The 17334-nt window shown below is 49.0% G+C and overlaps 1 protein-coding gene across 20 annotated transcripts in view; it reads left to right on the top strand.

The window, feature by feature from the left end:
• Positions 1 to 17334, top strand: part of Dysf (dysferlin) — a 204689-nt gene that overhangs the window by 75727 nt on the left and 111628 nt on the right. For 11 of the 20 annotated variants that reach the window (XM_078029034.1, XM_078029038.1, XM_005322138.5 and 8 more), the window contains 7 exons: positions 114 to 196; positions 9374 to 9415; positions 10689 to 10804; positions 11276 to 11392; positions 12553 to 12730; positions 13342 to 13466; positions 14978 to 15084. In XM_078029034.1, coding sequence (XP_077885160.1) covers positions 114 to 196; positions 9374 to 9415; positions 10689 to 10804; positions 11276 to 11392; positions 12553 to 12730; positions 13342 to 13466; positions 14978 to 15084 — 768 coding nt within the window. The remainder of the gene's footprint in view (positions 1 to 113; positions 197 to 9373; positions 9416 to 10688; positions 10805 to 11275; positions 11393 to 12552; positions 12731 to 13341; positions 13467 to 14977; positions 15085 to 17334) is intronic. The other 9 variants (XM_005322142.5, XM_005322136.5, XM_005322148.5 and 6 more) reach the window with 1 other exon arrangement.

The following is a 17334-nucleotide window of genomic DNA, read 5'->3' as shown; positions in this document are numbered from 1 at the left end:
GGGATTGCCAGGTCTCACCAACATACCTGGTGTGAAGACTGGGACTCCCCATATGTAGACAGTGGTCTAGATCCTCCTCCTGTGCTCAGGTTCTCTCTGTCCCCTTGTTCCAGGGATCGCCTTACTCACAATGATATCGTGGCCACCACCTACCTGAGTATGTCGAAAATCTCTGCCCCTGGAGGAGAGATAGAAGGTAAGTTCCACCTGCGTTCAGTTCTCTGACCCCACAGGCTCTTTCCGTCTCACCTCTGAGTTGGAGAGTTTGCAGAAAAGGGAGGATTATAAGGTCTTTGTTATCCATTTTCCATGGAGTAGGGCTCTGGCCAGTGAGAGAGAAGCCCCGGAGACACTTAGGATGCTCCACAGTTGAATGGTAGAATGTATCACTGAGTGGTACAATGAGGGTAATCCCTTGGTAGATGACTGTGCATAGCAGTTTCTATTTTGTAATGGCTTGTATGAGTCTATTGAAAAGTAACCTATTGTTATTTTATAAAATTTTAAATAAAAAGATAACCTGAAAAAAAGTATATAAGATCTTTGTGTGAAATTACATGTTAATTACCCCCCAGTCATATATGTGGTAAATAAATCTTCTACCGCAGGCAAGAACTATTAGTATTCTGGGATCTTTCTGTGTTTATCTGTGTGTGTGTGTGTGTGTGTGTGTGTGTGTGTGTGTGTGTGTGTATACATAAAGGAATATAAACGTATATATTAAAAGTTAAATTGTTTTGAAAATTGCCTTTTGTCACTTGACAATACAATGTAGATGTCTTTTCATGTGATTAAATGCTTTTCTACAATCGTTTTAAGGAAACAAACATTTCATTGTGTGAATGTACCGTAATTTACACACACTAGTAAATGTTGAATATTTAACTGTTTTCTAATTTTTCTACATTATGAACAACTGGCTTTCAATGACTATTTTTGTAGCTGAATATCTGTGCAGTTCATGAGTTTTCTTTTGGATGACTATCTAGTAGTGGAATTGCTGCATCAGAGGATTTTAACATTTTTAAGGTTTTTTTTTTTTGTCTGTATCCACATTGTCCTTTAAAAAATCTGGACTAATCTATAATCCAGTTACTCCCATAAGCTTTTTCTGTTGCATCCACATGAATGCAAGGTAAAATAATAATGTCATAAAGATCTTTGTTAATTTATTGGCTGAAAATAGTATCCAATTGTTGCCTTAATGTTCATTTCACTGATAGCTGGTGAAATGGACCAGTGTAAATTTAAAAAGACTAAAATTTATATGTGATATATATTTATATACTTTATGGCTATTCTGCTAAAAATGCATATTTTTGGTCCATATTTATGATGGTATGCTGTCTTTTTCTCATTGTTTTGTAAGAGTTCTTTCTATATGTATACAGATGTTTATTCCCCCCGTCATATATGTGGTAAATAATTCTGGAAGCTTTATTTTTACCAACTAATAGTTCTTGACCTACAGCAATTTAAATTTTTCTATAGCCAAATCTGTTAATCTTTTCCTTAGTGAATAAGGCAGGACTCTAACATTTTTTTTTTCAAAATTGTTTTTTGGTGATATACCAATACTATATTTTAAATAATTTTTCTCTACAGTGTTAAATGCTATCTTTATCACCTACTAAATTCCTAAATGTGTTCTTGGGCCTGTTTCTCAATTTTCTATTATCTTCATTTGGTATGTCTGTGTATTACTTCTTTGGTTTTGGTATCTGGGTTATGCTGGCTCTGTAAAATTAATTGGAAAGATTTTAAAGTCTTCTCTAACATCTGGAACAGTTTATATAACATAAGAATATAGTCTTTTGAGGGTTTGAAATAATTCACCCATAAAACCATATGGGCTGGGTGCCCTTTTTGAGTGGGTGTAGTAATAGCTCTTTTAAGCTTTTCAATTTCTCTTGTGATTATTGTTATTTTTAGTTTGTTGCTTTTACTCTAGCCAATTTTGATAGTTTACCTTTTTCTAGGAAAACATCATTACTTTAAATCCATTCACATACTCTTGTGCAGAGCAACCTTTTATATGTAAACAATTCTTTCTACCTGTGGTATTTTCATTTTTCTTGTTTCTATTGTGTTGGAGTTTTTTCTTGATGAGTCTTACTAGTTTTTTTTTTTAAAACTTTATCAGCTTTTGTCAATTTTATCCTGTTTAACTCTTTAGACTGATTTCACTGTTTCCTTTTTAAACTTTCTAATTTCTTCCATTTGTCTTTAATGAGTTAAATAGTTGAAGTCTTATTTCTGCCTTATATATCATGCTTAAAAGGTCTTCACCAAACGAAGGTTATATTGAACTGCTTTTAATTTTAAGTCTTTATACTTGAGTGCTCCATTCTGAATTTGTTTCAGTGTATTTTCTGAGACCAGTGTGATTTCATTCCTGTGTAGGTGGTATACATATTTTTTTTCCCCCAGAGGAGATTTTTTTTTTGTAGGAATTTATCTCTTTCTCATAGTTTAGAAAATAACAGTCACATCATGCTTCATGACTGGGGTGACCTCTGACAAGCGCTTTGCTTGTTGATTTAATTGTCCTAACGTCTCAGAGTGTACTTACACCCACCAAGAAGGCCATGGGGTCGTCAGCCATACAATCTTAGGGGACCACTGTGTCAACTTAGTCCTTCAGGTACTGGAATGTCTCATGGGTCACTTACGGTACTTAGATCCATCTAGGTGCAAGACTGGTTTCATTATTTTTTTTCCTGAGACATGTAAATTCTTAAATATGAGTTGAGGGATGTATTAAATTCTAACATCATTCCAGGGGCTGCTGAGGGCAGGGTGGGACGGGGAAGCTGTGGTTCTGCAGCTGGCCAGCTTGGGGTCACCTTAGGCTGGTTCTGCCTCTTTGTAGCTGAGGGACTGGCTCCAGTTTCCTCTCTGTAAAACAAGGTTCTTACGGATTCCAACCTAAGGTCGTGGGAAGGATCCAGTGAGATTACAATGGTAAAGTTCTTACAGTACCTGGTAGAGAATAAACCCTAAAGTCACACTGGCTATCATTCTGCTTGACTTTTCACATCACTCATCTAATGTACTTTTCTGCATCAATTCTGCTTTCTCGGCTTTCCATGTGGCCTTAAAAGGAACTATTTATTATACACTCTTTCTTTCTTTCTTTCTTTTTTTTAAGAGAGAGTGAGAGAGGAGAGAGAGAGAGAGAGAGAGAGAGAGAGAGAGAGAGAGAGAGAATTTTTAATATTTATTTTTTAATTCTTGGCGGACACAACATCTTTGTTGGTATGTGGTGCTGAGGATCGAACCCGGGCCGCACGCATGCCAGGCGAGCACGCTACCGCCTGAGCCACATCCCCAGCCCTATACACTCTTTCTTGACAAACTTTCTCTTCCCTCTGTCTTTATATATTTTTCCTTTTCTTCTTTACTGCTGTCTATCCTCTCCCATAAGTTTTGCTGTGTCCACGAAGGGTACCTCTTGTTCACTATTGAGGATCCCAAACCATTTCCCAAAACATTCAGATGGAGGCTCTCCTGAATCTTACGGGTGCTGTTTCCCCGTGGTGGTGGGACTCTGTCATTCCCCTGCTGCTTTATTCACTCTTGAGCACGATCAGCTCAACACGGGGGTCCTTGCCCCGACAGGGTGCAGGTCTGTCTGTCCGTCTGCACAGATCCTTAGCGGCAGGACAGGCTAATGTGCTTAGTTCCTGGAAGACAGTAACCAGTGCTCTTGAAGTCAGTGCCTTCTCCAATCCCTTCTTCCAGGTTCTCTGAAACAGTTTTCAGACAAACCTTTTAAATATAGGAAATTTCAAACACATCCTAGAGAATTATACAACAAACTCCCAGCTACCCTCGCTCAGCTTCAACGTCTAGCGACTCTCTGCCTTTGTGAGTTCACCCTTGATACTTTGCATTGGTGGAATTCATAAAAACAACCTTCTAGAAGGAGCTGCTAAGGACTCTTGCCCCAGCTGCTCCCCTCCTGACTGAGAGAACTGCCTGTTGCAGGAGGAGGTCCTCGTCATCTGGCTCCTACAGAGGGCTGTCTGGCACGTGCAGGCGGAAGGACCTGAGGCGGGACACTGCATCATGGGGTGGTGCAGGGGTGTTCTGGCTTCCTCCCAGGTCACAACTCTTGGAATGGGAGGAGGTTGTTCTCTGGTTTTCTGACGGCTACTGTCCCTCTCTGAATCCTGGGACAGATCCCGGTACAGGCCAACATGACTTTCCTGACTATTTTCCAACAGCTGCTGCTCCATGAGGCTGACAGCATCCACCTGCTGGAGTGGATCAGTCCTCATTTCTGATGGAGATGTTGGCCTTCATCTTTTTGTGTGTGTGTCATTGTGACTATTTTTTTTTAAATTAGTGCATTATAGTTGTACATAATATTGGGGTTCATTTTGACATAATTATATAAGTATGGGCTATAATTTGCTCCAATTCTGTCCCAGGTAATTCCTCTTCCCCTCTCCTTCTCACCTCCTGTGCCCTTTTCCTCTACTCTACTGGCCTTTCTTCTCGTTACTTATAATTTATTAAAAATTAATGCATCATAGATAGATACACGTACTTAGAACATTCTCATCAGATTCATTTCCTGTCCCTCCTTTCTCCCCCACTCAGTTTCCTTCCTCTACTCCGCTGATCTCTCCTCTGTTTTCTTGGGATTCCCTCACTCCTTTTCCCCTCCTATTTTGGTCTAGCTTCCACATAGGAGAGAAAACATTTGATCCTTGACTTTCTGATTCTGGCTCATTTCACTTAGCCCAAGTCCCATCCATTTACCAGCAAATGACATAATATCATTCTTCTTTCTGGCTGAGTAAACTCCATTGTGTGTGTGTGAGAGTGTGTGTGTATCTCACGTTTCCTTAGTCCATTCATGTATTGATGGGTACCTACATTGGTTCCATAGCTTAGCTATTGTGAATTGTGCTGCTCTAAACATTGATGGGGCTGTGTCCCTGTAGTGTGCTGTTTTTAGATCTTCTGGATAAATATCAAGGAGTGGGATTGCTGGGTCATGTGGTAGTTCTATTCCTTGTCAATGGAGGAATCTCCAAACTGCTTTCCAGAGCGGTTGTACTAATTTGCAGTCTATGAACAATGTACCAGTGGGCCTTTCCCCTCCCCTAATCCTCACTGGCATGGATTATTATTTGTATGATTGATAATTGCCATTCTGACTGGAGTGAAATGAAATCTTAGTGTACTTTTGATTTGCATTTCCCTGATTGCTAGAGATGTCGAACATTCTCTCAGATATTTGTTGGCCATTTGTGTTTCTTATTTGAGAAGTATCTCTTTAGTTCTTTTGCCAGTTCATTAATTAGGTATTTGCTTTTTGCTGTTAAAATTTTTTTTTTGAGTTCTACCAAAAGCATTATACAGATCCAATTCAATCCTCATCAAAATACCGACAGAACTAGAAAAAAAACAGTTCCAAAATTCATCTGGAGAATGAGAGACCCAGAATAGCCAAAGCAATCCCGAGCAAGAAGCGAAGCTGGAGGCACCACAATCTGGGACCTCAAATTATACTGCAGAGCGACAGTAACAAAAACAGCATGGTCTCGGCACCAAAACAGACGTGAAGTCCAATGGAATAGAATAGAAGACATGAGACACATCCACATAGATACAGTCACTGGTACTAAAAAAAAAAGTGGTAAAAACATATTTTGGAGAAAAGATAGCCTTTAAAACAAATGGTGCTGAGAAAACTAATATCCAGTAGTAGAATAGTAAAACTTGATCCTTGTCTCTGACCCTGCACAAATCAACTCAAATTGAATCAAAGACCTAAGAATCACATCATAAACTCTGCATTCTAGAAGAAAACACAATAGGCTCAACACTCCAACATATTGGCACAGGCCCTGAATTCCTTAACAAGACTCCTAAAGTCCAAGAAATAAGACCAAGAATCAATAAGTGGGATGGCATCAAATTAAAAAGCTTCTGCACAGCAAAGGGAAATATTAAGATGTGAAGAGAGAGTTTACAGAATGGGAGTAGATCTTTGCCACCTGCTCCTTAGACAAGGGATTAATATTCAGAATACATAAAGAACCCGGAAAAACTTGACATCTCCACTGTTTTAATGGGAAGGCAAGAAAGGTGTTTATGTGGCCACTAGATGGCGCTCATGTCACAGGCAACCCAGTGTGCTTCAGGGAGGTTTCCAAGAGCAGGACCATCTCCTCCCAGATGATTCTGGAAATAAAGGAGAATCTTTTTTTTGCAACCAGCCAACTGGATTTTAAATATATAGTTAAATAGCTTGATCTACGTGACAATAAAAGAGTTAAACTGATTGGTTGAACTGGGCTATTCTTGGGACTGCTCAGTTTCTAAGATGTCCCTTCCTGGAGGTGGCTTTCTTTCTGAGGCCCGAGCTTCTCTCTAGTCCTGAAGCTTAGCACTTGCCTGGTTTCCTGTTCAGCTTCTTTGCTTGTCCCCTGACCCCCTCAGAACATGGCCTTCCCACGGGCTGGGGATGTGGCTCAAGTGGTAGTGCGCTCGCCTGGCATGTGTGAGGCAGTGGGTTCGATCCTCAGCACCACATAAAAATACAAGAAAGATATTGTGTCCACCTAAAGCTAAAAAATAAATACTAAAAAAAAGAACACGTCCTTCCCACTTTCTCTTTAGTTCTTTTGTACTATTTCTCTCCTCCTCATGGGGTTCTAGCCCATCTGGGTGATTCACCACACTTGATCTCCTTACAGCTTTCAAAACCCAAACCAAACTGAACTCTAAAAACTTCTTCTCCGCATTCCCCCACTTCATGTTTCCCCAGATGATTCGGTTCAGTTAGGAGTTTTTGTTTTTGTATTCCTGTTTTTATTCCCAGTGAGGACAGGACCGAACACTAACCTCTTAAGCACTTCTGCCCATGAGTTTGCCTGGGCACACCAAAGTATTCCTTGGACCCTGTGCACCAAGGAAAAATTTCTTTTTCTTTTTCTTTTTTTCAAAAGGAGTGCTTTCCTTAGACGCAGCAGTTCTTTCGAAAGGTCACAGTCACGTGAGACCTGTGAAACCTACACGGAGTTCTTGATAACTTTACACATGTGAGAATCATGCTGTATAAATAGCACTCGTATCCTACAGTTTTTTCCATGGCTAAGAAACCCCAAGTTAGTTTCTTCTTGTCTTTGGAACGTAGATGATGTCGATTTCCCAGCAGTTTTTGGTTTCTCCTCTTGCCTGGCTCAGGCGAGTGTCAGGCAGCCAAATGCCATGGGCTTGGGGGTGTGCCGAGAGGCGGAGGGAACTGGCAGGCCGGCTGCAGGTAATGGCCTCGACTTCTCCAGGGTACATGTGTGTCCTTTGGGACTGTCTGCAGGGCTGTGGCTTGCAGGGCTTGTGGTTCATTGGGCAGGGAGGGATGCTCTGTCTTTTTCAGTTTCCCCCAGGTGAGGGAGTTGGGCTTTGCTGCTGAGGCCACAAAACTGGGAGTATTCGTCTGTGCTATGGGACTTCCAGGTCCTAGTTCCCTAGGATCAGAGAAAACACACAAAAACACTTGTGTTTTGGCAGAAAGATGATGAGGACTAAATAGAAGCTTTGTCTTGGGCGGGCTCTCTGGCCACCCTGCCCTTGACTTTCTGAGCTGTCTGCAGACACAGGGGAGAAAACCTGGGATGAGTTGTGGCACCCAGAGACCTGTGACCTGCCCTCAAGTTAGGAATCACTGGTCTCAGACGTCAGCAGGGCTATGTCTTGTTACATACTCCCAGTGCCTAGCATGGTGCCTGATTAGCCTCGCTGAGTGAACAAATGGATGAATGAAAAGGAGTGCTTAGTCCACCTGGCCACCAGAGGCATGTGTAGGTCAGGTGGCTTGCAGAATTTGGGGGACATCTGTGTCTGGTTGGGTACCAGTTTTCAAGCCAGTTTGTGGGTGGGAAACCAAGTTTACCTCTGCAAGAAGCACCTGGGGATTGGAAAAATGACCTTGGCCTCATCAGCCTGAGATAACTGGCTGGATCTGTTCATAATCATTTGCAACCAGCTTAAAGTGGAATCTGTTTCCTTCCGGGGGCCCCTGGCCACTATCCTTCTTGGATCGTAGCTGTACCCGAGGAGGTCAACTTGCTGAGGTCACCTTGCTCCCCTGTGGCCAGAGGCCTGGCTCTCTCACTAATGAAAGCTGATTCCTGTGGCTATTCAAAGGACCATGAACTTGGATTTTCTGCCAGTGGGCATTTGAAGCTGAGACCTGGCCGTGGAGGGACTGGACTCACCCCCCTGTGCCTCTGGCCTCACTTGGTTAGCCCTGTCCTCTTTTCTGGGCATCCACATTCCTCTCCTCTCCTTTCTTTCTCTGTCTGCTCATTCACAACATTTTGCTTAACCCTTGAATCTATAGGAAAAAGCAACAGGTTTTTTTTTTTTTTTTTGGAGAAGAGTAATTGGTAAAGGTGAGCAATGCCTGAAAATCATCCCCAAGTTCACTAACATGTCCCTAGGCTTGATCATGACCTCAGACTGGTAATTACAGCTTTGCTGATTGGAGAAGGGGAAAAAAATAAGAAGAAAAGAAAAGGAATATCAGAGTCTAGGAAAGGGCAGAAATCAAGGAGAGTCAGTGGTGGAAGAAGACTGAGGCTGCTCATTCCCCTGGGGTATCTCCTACCTGCCCAGAAATGAGTGATGGATACCAAGAGCCAAAGCATTTCCTTCCTTGCTTCTATTTCTAGAATCAGTTACCAACATTTATGGGCACACCAAAGTGTTCAGAGCCTTCAGCTAGTGAACAGCATCTGTCACCATGATTTCTTGGAAGCAGTAGGTGCTAGAAGCCAGGTCCCCAGGCTCCACTGTTGTGAAAACGCAACTCTTATCTTCCGTGGCAATACTGGAAGTGACCACTAGGTGGAGATGTTGTGCCTTAAAACACCACTGCTGGGCCAGCTGGTCCCTAGTGTTAACCTGCCAGTTGGGTTTGGAGTCCTGGGTGTGCCTTGCAGCCTCACTCTGATCCCTTCATGTTTCCCTTGCTCTTTCTTTATGTCGGTACTAGGTGTTTCTCACTCATCTGGCTATAATATAGAAAAGCATATTTTATTATTAAAGTAAAAATATTATTTCTTGAATACATTGAATCATGCTGAACATATTAATCATGTTTTGGGTCCACTTTTCCGAGGGCTTACTGTGGTCCTAGGGGCTATGTCTGGCTGGGGTGGGGCTGATGATGGCTTAGTCTGTGACAAACTCCTGGCTGGGCTCGGCTGGAGCCTGGGGCCACGTCTGTTTCTCACTTAGGAGCTGTCTTTCCACCTGTCTGCCGTCTGTCCATCCACGTGCCTGTTCATGTAACCATTCCTTCACCCAGCCGTGCCCATCCTAACCCCTTTTCCATTTCTTTATGCTTCAGAGGAGCCTGCAGGTGTGGTCAAGCCTCCGCGAGCCACAGACCGTATGTTGCTGTCACCTAGGGGACCACAAGGGCTTGGGGTCTTGGGTGTCTTTTTGCTGGAGGGGTGAGGGTGTTGGAGACTGGGGAATTCTCTGATTTGCATGAGATGGGGTTGGGGGTCTGGAGCTTATCACAGGTGATTACCTCTCACCTCGGGTTGAACATGTAAATCACTTGGAATGTCTTAAAAGTAATTTCTTCCCACCCTCCCAGACCCCTTCCTACTACTGCGGGGCTGGGGCTGGGGCTGGCAGTGAGGGGTTAGGGGCATGGGGCTTCAGTGGTCCAGGTGGAGTGCAAAGTGTCTCAGGGACCGGGAGCAAGCCAGAGAGAGTGAAAAACTCTAGAAATGGAGCTCACAGGTAGATCATGATCAAGACCATCAGCACAAATGACTAGCAGTGTTCACGTGAGCTTCATTTTCCAAGACCTCCTACTTTGGTTCTCAGAGCCAGAGCCCTGAGTGTGCTGGGGTCTGGAGAGGGAGGGTGTGGAGGGTGCTCCTGGCTGAGGGGTGGGCCTGGCTCCTGCCTGTCACTGCCCTCCCTCACTTCCAGGGTCCTTGGGTCGGCTCCAGGTGCTCTTTTGCTAAGGCCATTTTTATTATCTTTTCTTGGTCCGTCCTTGTGTGGACAGGGTCATCCCAGATGGCCCTAGCTCTGCTGCCCACCTTTGGCATTCTGGAAATGTCCTCTTCCCCACTTTCTCTAAAAGGGACAAAGGGCTTGCAGGGTTTTCAGAGTCCCAGCCTGAGAAATGGAGCTATGGACATTAAAGTGACATTAATAAAAGCCTCCAGAAAAGAATGGGGATGATGTGGAGGACAGATTTCCCCTCATTGTTTAGTCTCTCCCTAAGGCTCCTCTGACCTGCTCCACTTAAAAATTGTTCATTGTATCGTGTGTGTGTGTGTGGGGGGGAGGGGATCCTGGGATGGATCAAGGCCATCAGGACACAGGGGCTTGTGTCTGGGGGCTGCACTATGGGGGAGAGACCTCTAGTGGGGCCTTTCACTGGACTCCTGGCTGGCCTCCGCTGGAGCCTGGGGCCACGTCTCTTTCCCACTCTGAGAGATGGCTTCTCTGGTCCCGAGGCTCTGGGACCTCCTCTGTGCCTCCCGTGACAGTTAGGTCTAGGGCCGTTATTATTTATATATTTATGGTGCCTGCAGGGAACCTGAGGGCCAGGGATGGGCTCAGGTCTGAAGGTGGCTGGGTTGAGCCCTAGAAAGCCCCACGGGCCGGCGCCTCTGATCCCTGCTTCTGTCTTCCAGTGGATGACAATCTGGGCTTCCTCCCCACCTTCGGGCCCTGCTATGTGAACCTCTATGGGAGCCCCAGGGAGTTCACAGGCTTCCCGGACCCATATGCAGAGCTCAACATGGGCAAGGTGAGCTGCTGGAGCACCAGGCCCCCAGGCCCCTCGGGTGCCCAGGCTGGCCTGTGGGGGTCTTCCAGCCTGGCCTGCAGCATCTAGGCCCAGCCTAGACTCCAGGGTCAGCGGACATCCCTTCAGAGAATTCTCCTTCTGTCTGGCCCGGTCCTGGCTCTTTCTTCCTGCATGTCCCCCTCTGCCTGTGCCTCAGGAGCGCTCTGATCTTTTCACGGTCCTGGTCCCTTAGACACTCAGGCCACACCCCTCTCAGGTTTTACCCCCTGGGGTTGGTTGGAGGCTGGCACAGACCATCTGCTCGGTGACTTGGCAGAGTCCCGGAACTCTCTGGGCCGTGACATCCTCACCTACAGTCACGGGTTGGCCCAGGAATCTCCTGGGAGGTGAACTGAGTGCTAGATAGTCCCCCTTTCCTTCTCTTCCTCCCCCCCTTGACCCCTCATCTTTGTGACCGACCTCCCCTCACAGGGGGAGGGCGTGGCCTACCGAGGCCGGCTTCTGGTGTCCCTGGAGACCAGGCTGGTAGAGCAGCACAGTGAGCAGAAGGTGGAGGACCTCCCCGCGGACGACATCCTCCGGGTGGAGGTGAGGGGCACTCTGGGAGAAGGGCGGGTCCCTGCTGGGGACGGACAGGGCAAGGTGACCAAGTGGGTGTCATGGCAGGGGGAGGACTCCGTTCTGCCTCATGCTCATCGGGCCTTCACCTCTCTGGGCCTCAGCATCTCGGGTGTCAACCAGGAATCATTCAACACCTACCCCGCGCCCTGGGAGGAATGTTCAGAGGCTTAAAGAAGAAAAATGAAAATGTACGGAAAGCCCAGAGCTCAATGCAAAATGAGCCGCTGTTCTGTAATAATGATGTAGACATTTGAAGTCGACTAAACAATGACCATGTGTCAGATATCGTGCTAGCGATCCTTCTGATGTCCCCAAGTCTTCCTAGAACCCTGTGAGGTCCCCGTTGTTATTGCCTCCATTTTATAGAGGAGGAAACTGAGGCTCAGATATATCAGAGCAACCAATGGTAGAACTGGGCCCCTGAGTCCTGGCTCTACCACTTACCAGCTGTATCAGTTTTCCTCTCTGTAAGGTGGGCATAATAATGACAAGATTGTGGGAACACGTGAACTAATGTATGCATGCAAGAAGCACTTGCTCTCAACATGCTCCTAAAACCTGATAGTAGTTTAATCCCTCTTCGCTCTGCCATGAAGGGAATCAAAAAGTCACGTTGGTTCAAGTCACATGTGACTGAGTGCCTACCATGTCCTCAGCCCTGTTCCGAGAGAGGACAGTGAGATTCACTGCTCCCAAGCCTGTGGCCGAGAGTGCCGCAGAGCTGGCTGGCGTGGTGGGGGGCAGGAGCTCTGGGCAGTGACCTGGTGGTTTAGAGCGTTAAACTCACTGAGTGGCGGGGGTGGTTCCAGGCTGCCCCGAGGGGCACCGCGGGAGCCCTTACTTGGCTGACGTGGTGATGCCGTTGCTGCTGGTTCGGATTAAGGAGCAGCACGACCTTGGGGGAGCAGATCTTATTGGGAAAATGTGGCCAAACACACAGACCTGGCATGCGTTCATTCAGTCAGTAACCAAAGCTCGATGCTGTTTCTGAGTTGGACCGATTTGCCCGTCATCAGTCCAGCCTGGAGTCTCCGGGTGCTGGTCACGGCCAGGGCCTGCCAGACACGTGACCCTCCTTTACTTTGGGTGTCTTCATCGTGACCCTCCTGCCCGCTCTCTGCCCTCAGAAGTACCTCCGGAGGCGCAAGTACTCCCTCTTTGCCGCCTTCTACTCGGCTTCCATGCTGCAGGACGTGGACGATGCCATCCAGTTTGAGGTCAGCATCGGGAACTACGGGAACAAGTTCGACAACACCTGCCTGCCGCTGGCTTCCACCACCCAGTACAGCCGGGCGGTCTTTGACGGTGAGGCCCGAGATTTGGCTCCTGGATGAGACCTGGATCACAGAGCGGAGGCCGCACCCCGAGTCCTGCCTCCTGTGCAAGGCTGCGGGAGGCTCCAGGCACCGGCCCTGGCAGACTGTTTGGGGTGACCCCAGCTCTGCTGCCTGTGCTGCCTCCCGCGGTGCCTCTGCAGGTGGGGCCCCGCTGCCAGAGCCCACAGCCCGACTCCTGAAGTAGCTGTGGTTCATTGATCCTGACCCAACCCCATCATTATACGCCATTCGGAGTCTGCTGAGCTTGGCTTGGAGACTTGGGAGATGTGGGCTGGGATTTCCCTGCGGGGCCTGCTAACCACCCCTCTGTTTGATGTGCTCAGGAGCCCCAGGGAACCACAGCTGACTGGGGGAGCTCAGGCAGCTGGTTTGGATGTTGGGGAACACAGATCACACCATGTGTGTCCCAGGGGGTTCTTAGGAGGGAAGGGGGAACCGGCACCTGTCTCCCTCACACCCTTGGTACCCTTCCCAGTGATGCCAGTTGCAGCCCTGAGTGTCCGGGGGTCTGAGCTCTGCAGAGCTGTGTGCCACCTGCCCTTGGCTTCTGCCTGGTACTCAACCCCCTCTGCCCTCCAGGGTGCCACTACTACTACTTACCCTGGGGCAACGTGAAGCCTGTGGTGGTGCTGTCATCCTACTGGGAGGACATTAGTCACAGAGTGGAGACTCAGAACCAGCTGCTCAGGATTGCTGACCGACTGGTGAGTGGAGGCCTGCCTCAAGCTATGTGCATGGCCCCTGCCCTGCCCTGGGTGTCTGCAGACTTGTCCACCGGCAGTGTGTCTGCGTATGTATGTGTGCGTGTGTGCGCACACACACACACACACACACACACACACTACTATGCCCAGTCCTCTCTGTGTCCTGCAAAGTTAGGCTTGTGGTCCTGTCCTGCATGCTGGGAGGAGGAGGTCACAACAGTTCTGGGAAGCACCAGTCTGATGTGGGAGAAAACAGAGAAAGAGAGAGGGAGGGGGAGAGACAGACAGACAGACAGGAGAGGGCTGAGAAGGACAGAGCTCAGCGCTGATCCACATCAGATGCCTTTTGACTCAGCACACCCAAGAGCTGGTGCTAGAAACTTCTTGCTAGAAGCCAGAAACTCAAAGTGAACAGAGAGCTGCCCCATCCTCAGGAGACTGGTGTGGTAAAGGAGGGTGAGGGCTCTACAAGCCTCTCACCCTGAAGCTTCAGGGTGGCAGAGGGAGAGGCGTGGGGCTCAGAGGAGAGCTGCCGGGGAGCACCGGGAGGTGTGGCAGGCACTCGAAGGGCCCCTGTCCAGTGGGAGGACATGGGAAGTGGGAGCTCAGATGGGGTCCCGGGAGGCCAAGGGAGGGGAGAAGGCGGTTGGAGAGGTCTGGGCATATCTGTGGATGAGCACAGGTGGAAAGAGGGGCTGGAAGGAGTGCAGGCCAAGGTGAGCCACCATAGTGCCTATCACTTCCTTGAGACTGGTGGTTCTAGGGGGAAGGAAGACCAGCAAAGACCAAGAGGAGGAGAATTCAGAGTTGACAGGGAATAAGAAACGACTGTTCTGATCTGTCATTGTCTGCAGACTTCAAGAGAGCAGGGACTGTGTTTTCTATCTATCTAGTGTCCATCCTTAGGCTGGTGGTGCTGGGCCAAAGTACCCTTCAAGAAGGCTGATGGATGGGGAGGGATGCATGGTGGACTGAGGGACAGTCTTGGGCCTGACGACGTGTTCCAAGAACAATCTCCACCTTCTGGCTTGGGGCTGAACCCATGGAGAGGTCTGGGGAAGAGCGCCAGGAGGGGGCGAGGTGAAGTTCAGCCAAAGTCCAGGCCAAGGGGGTTTGGAGAAGGCCTCCCCGTGATTGGAGGTAGCTGAACTGCTCCTGGGGGTCAGTAGTAGAAACCTTCAAAGGAAAGAGGTTCCAGGCTCAGAGAGGGCCACTCGCCCATGGGAAGTCAGACCTGGCTGGAAGGTGCTGGGTGAGGAGCAGGCTGCATTCCGATCCATTGAGGGCCACAGAGGGCACGTGAGCTTCTCGCGTCTGTGTGGGGCTGAAGTTTCCACCTTGGGAATTGTGGGGAATCCGGAAGGTTCTTGGGCCAGGCCAGTGCTGGTTGGTTGGGTCTGGGCTCTGCTTTCTCTGTTTAATCCTTTTTGGTTCAGGGCCTGGGAGTTGGGTCCAGTATATACCTTCTGTTCCATGGTGACACTCCTGACCCTTGCCCGCCTGTTCCACAGGAAGCTGGCCTGGAGCAGGTCCACCTGGCCCTGAAGGCCCAGTGTTCCAGTGAGGACATGGACTCCCTGGTGACTCAGCTGATGGATGAGCTCATTGCAGACTGCAGGTAGGGGGTACCTGATGCCCATGGTGCCTGCTCGGCAGGACCAGTTCCCCGGGAGTGTTCGTGTGTGGCAGTGAGTGGCCGCACGTCTCCCAGCCACGCTTGGCCAGCAGTCCGGCCCGTGCTGAGTCCAAAGGTGGTAGAGTCAGCGCGCGGGGAGTTGAAAAGGTGACATTTAGAGCAGGTCATAAATCTCCCGCAGCAGCGGCAGCTGTGGGCGGGGGCGGCCCTGCTCACCTGAATGGGGAGCATTGTGTCTCTGATCCCCGACCTCTTATTTCCCTGATGGAATCTCCAGGAGAAGCTGGTGGAGGGTGGGGGCGGGGGTGGGGGAACGGCGCCCCTCCTTCCCCCAAGGCCATGTCGGGACCACAGTTTCTGTTTAGCCTTCTATTGACACGACTGATTGTCAACTTCAGGAAGAGGGGGTCTTGGGAGTGATGGAGAACAGAGGTGCCGAGGCCCAGCAGAGGGGACACATCCCAGCATCTTTTCAACTGCTGGCTGGGTTTGGGAGAGCCACTCCAAAGGGAGCTTTGAACTTCAACTTACCATGAAGAATAACTAACTTTATAATAAGTTTGTAACATCTTGTAGAGAAAGTGCCAGGAAGTTAGGAAGAACTTAATCTCGGTAGCTGTCATTATTGTTCAGAAGAAGAGATGGCTGGAGACCTAGGTCCTGGTCCCTTTAACTAGCTTTGTGACTTTAGGTAGCGCCACTTCTCCGGACCTCAGTTTCTCAGCTGTTAAATGGCCTTAATAAGCAGTTGCCCTTCTCCTTTCTGTGGGGTTAAGTGTGAGTATGTGCAAATGTCGCCTGTGCCCCTCCCCCTCTGGGCCTCACTCATCACCCTCCCCGACAGCTCCTGTGCGGGGACCCTGGCAACCATGCCGCCTGCCACAGCGCCCCTTCCGGTCCTTTATACCCCGTGAGGAAGTGTATCTTTATCAAAGTATTACCCCAAGACTCCCCCTCATGTGGGCGGGTGGAATTCCAGACAGGTCATTCATCCATTCTCCGAAGCTTCTGGAAGCCTGGCAGGCTGAGTGCCAAGCACATTGACAAGGCGCAATGTCAGCCCTCTGCGGGGGTGATGGATGCAAAAATGAAACATGAAGTGAGCGTGCCTGGGAGGGAGAGCCCGCGCTGTGGCAGCTCTGAGCAGGTGCATCTAATTCCAACAAATCCCGTCCAGGGAAGCTTCCCAGAGCAGGGCTGGCCCATGTGAACCTGGAGGGGGAGGAGAGGGGACTGCCCAAGCAGAGACTCAGAAGCCTGAACTTCAGAAGCTGGAACCAGGCTGCCTCCAGGGGTGTGAGGGAGAAGCTGATGCCCCACAGGGTGGGCCTGAGGGGCCTGCTGGAGCTCAGGTGGTTGGCGATAGGGGCTGGGATTTGGATGTTCGTTCTGGCTGTAGGATGAGGATGGAGTGGTGGTGGTGGTGGTGACATGTGGGTGCTGGGGGCCCAGGTGAAGGGAGAGTGGACATAAGGCTGTGTGGGTGAGTTGTGACAAGGCCACTGAGGTCCTAGGCTGGGATAGGTGGGGCCCGAGGGAAGCAGGGGGCAGCGTGGACACTCTAGGAGGCACTGTGATGACAGCCTCCTGTCGTGCCAGGCACCATTCTCAGGGTTTTTGCATGTATTAACTAATCATCACAGTAGGAAGCAGAATGATCCCCATCGTGCCCATGAGGAAACTGAGTCATGGGGAGGTTGATTAACTGCCCAGATTCACATGCCATGTATGTGGGGGAGCCCCTTGGTGTACTGTTCTATCACGGACAGAATTTGACAGTGGATTGGATATGGAGGCCAAAGAAGGGTCCAGAAAGGACCCCTGCTCTGGGAAGGGCAGCTGTGTGGGTGTTGGGGCCATTCTCTAGGAAGTGAGAAGCAGGCAGAGGGGCGATGAGGTTTCAGGACAGGCGGTGTGCAGGGGAGGACATCTGTGAGGAACCTGGCTTGGGGTCTGGGAGGAGGAAGATGAGATGGGCTGGCAGGGCATGCAAGGCATGGTCAGCACAGGGGTGGGCTGCAGCTGTGGGGTGGGCTCACAGGCGGTCCCTGTATCCCACCAGCTCACACCTGCAGAATGTGTCCCATGGCACAGCCTGGGGGCTAGGGGGACAGGACTAGAGTTTCCCCTGTAGTGCTTCTCCTGACTCAAAAGGGGCAGACCTTGGCAGGTCTACGGTGCCTGGAACATTTGAAACCCAGGTCCTGGACTGCCTGAAGTGCCCTCCTCTGA

The sequence above is a fragment of the Ictidomys tridecemlineatus genome, chromosome 12, assembly GCF_052094955.1.
Source record: "Ictidomys tridecemlineatus isolate mIctTri1 chromosome 12, mIctTri1.hap1, whole genome shotgun sequence".
In the NCBI taxonomy this organism is placed as follows: domain Eukaryota; kingdom Metazoa; phylum Chordata; class Mammalia; order Rodentia; family Sciuridae; genus Ictidomys; species Ictidomys tridecemlineatus.
Note: the sequence above shows the minus strand (reverse complement) of the source record. Positions and strands in the feature narration are given on the sequence as shown.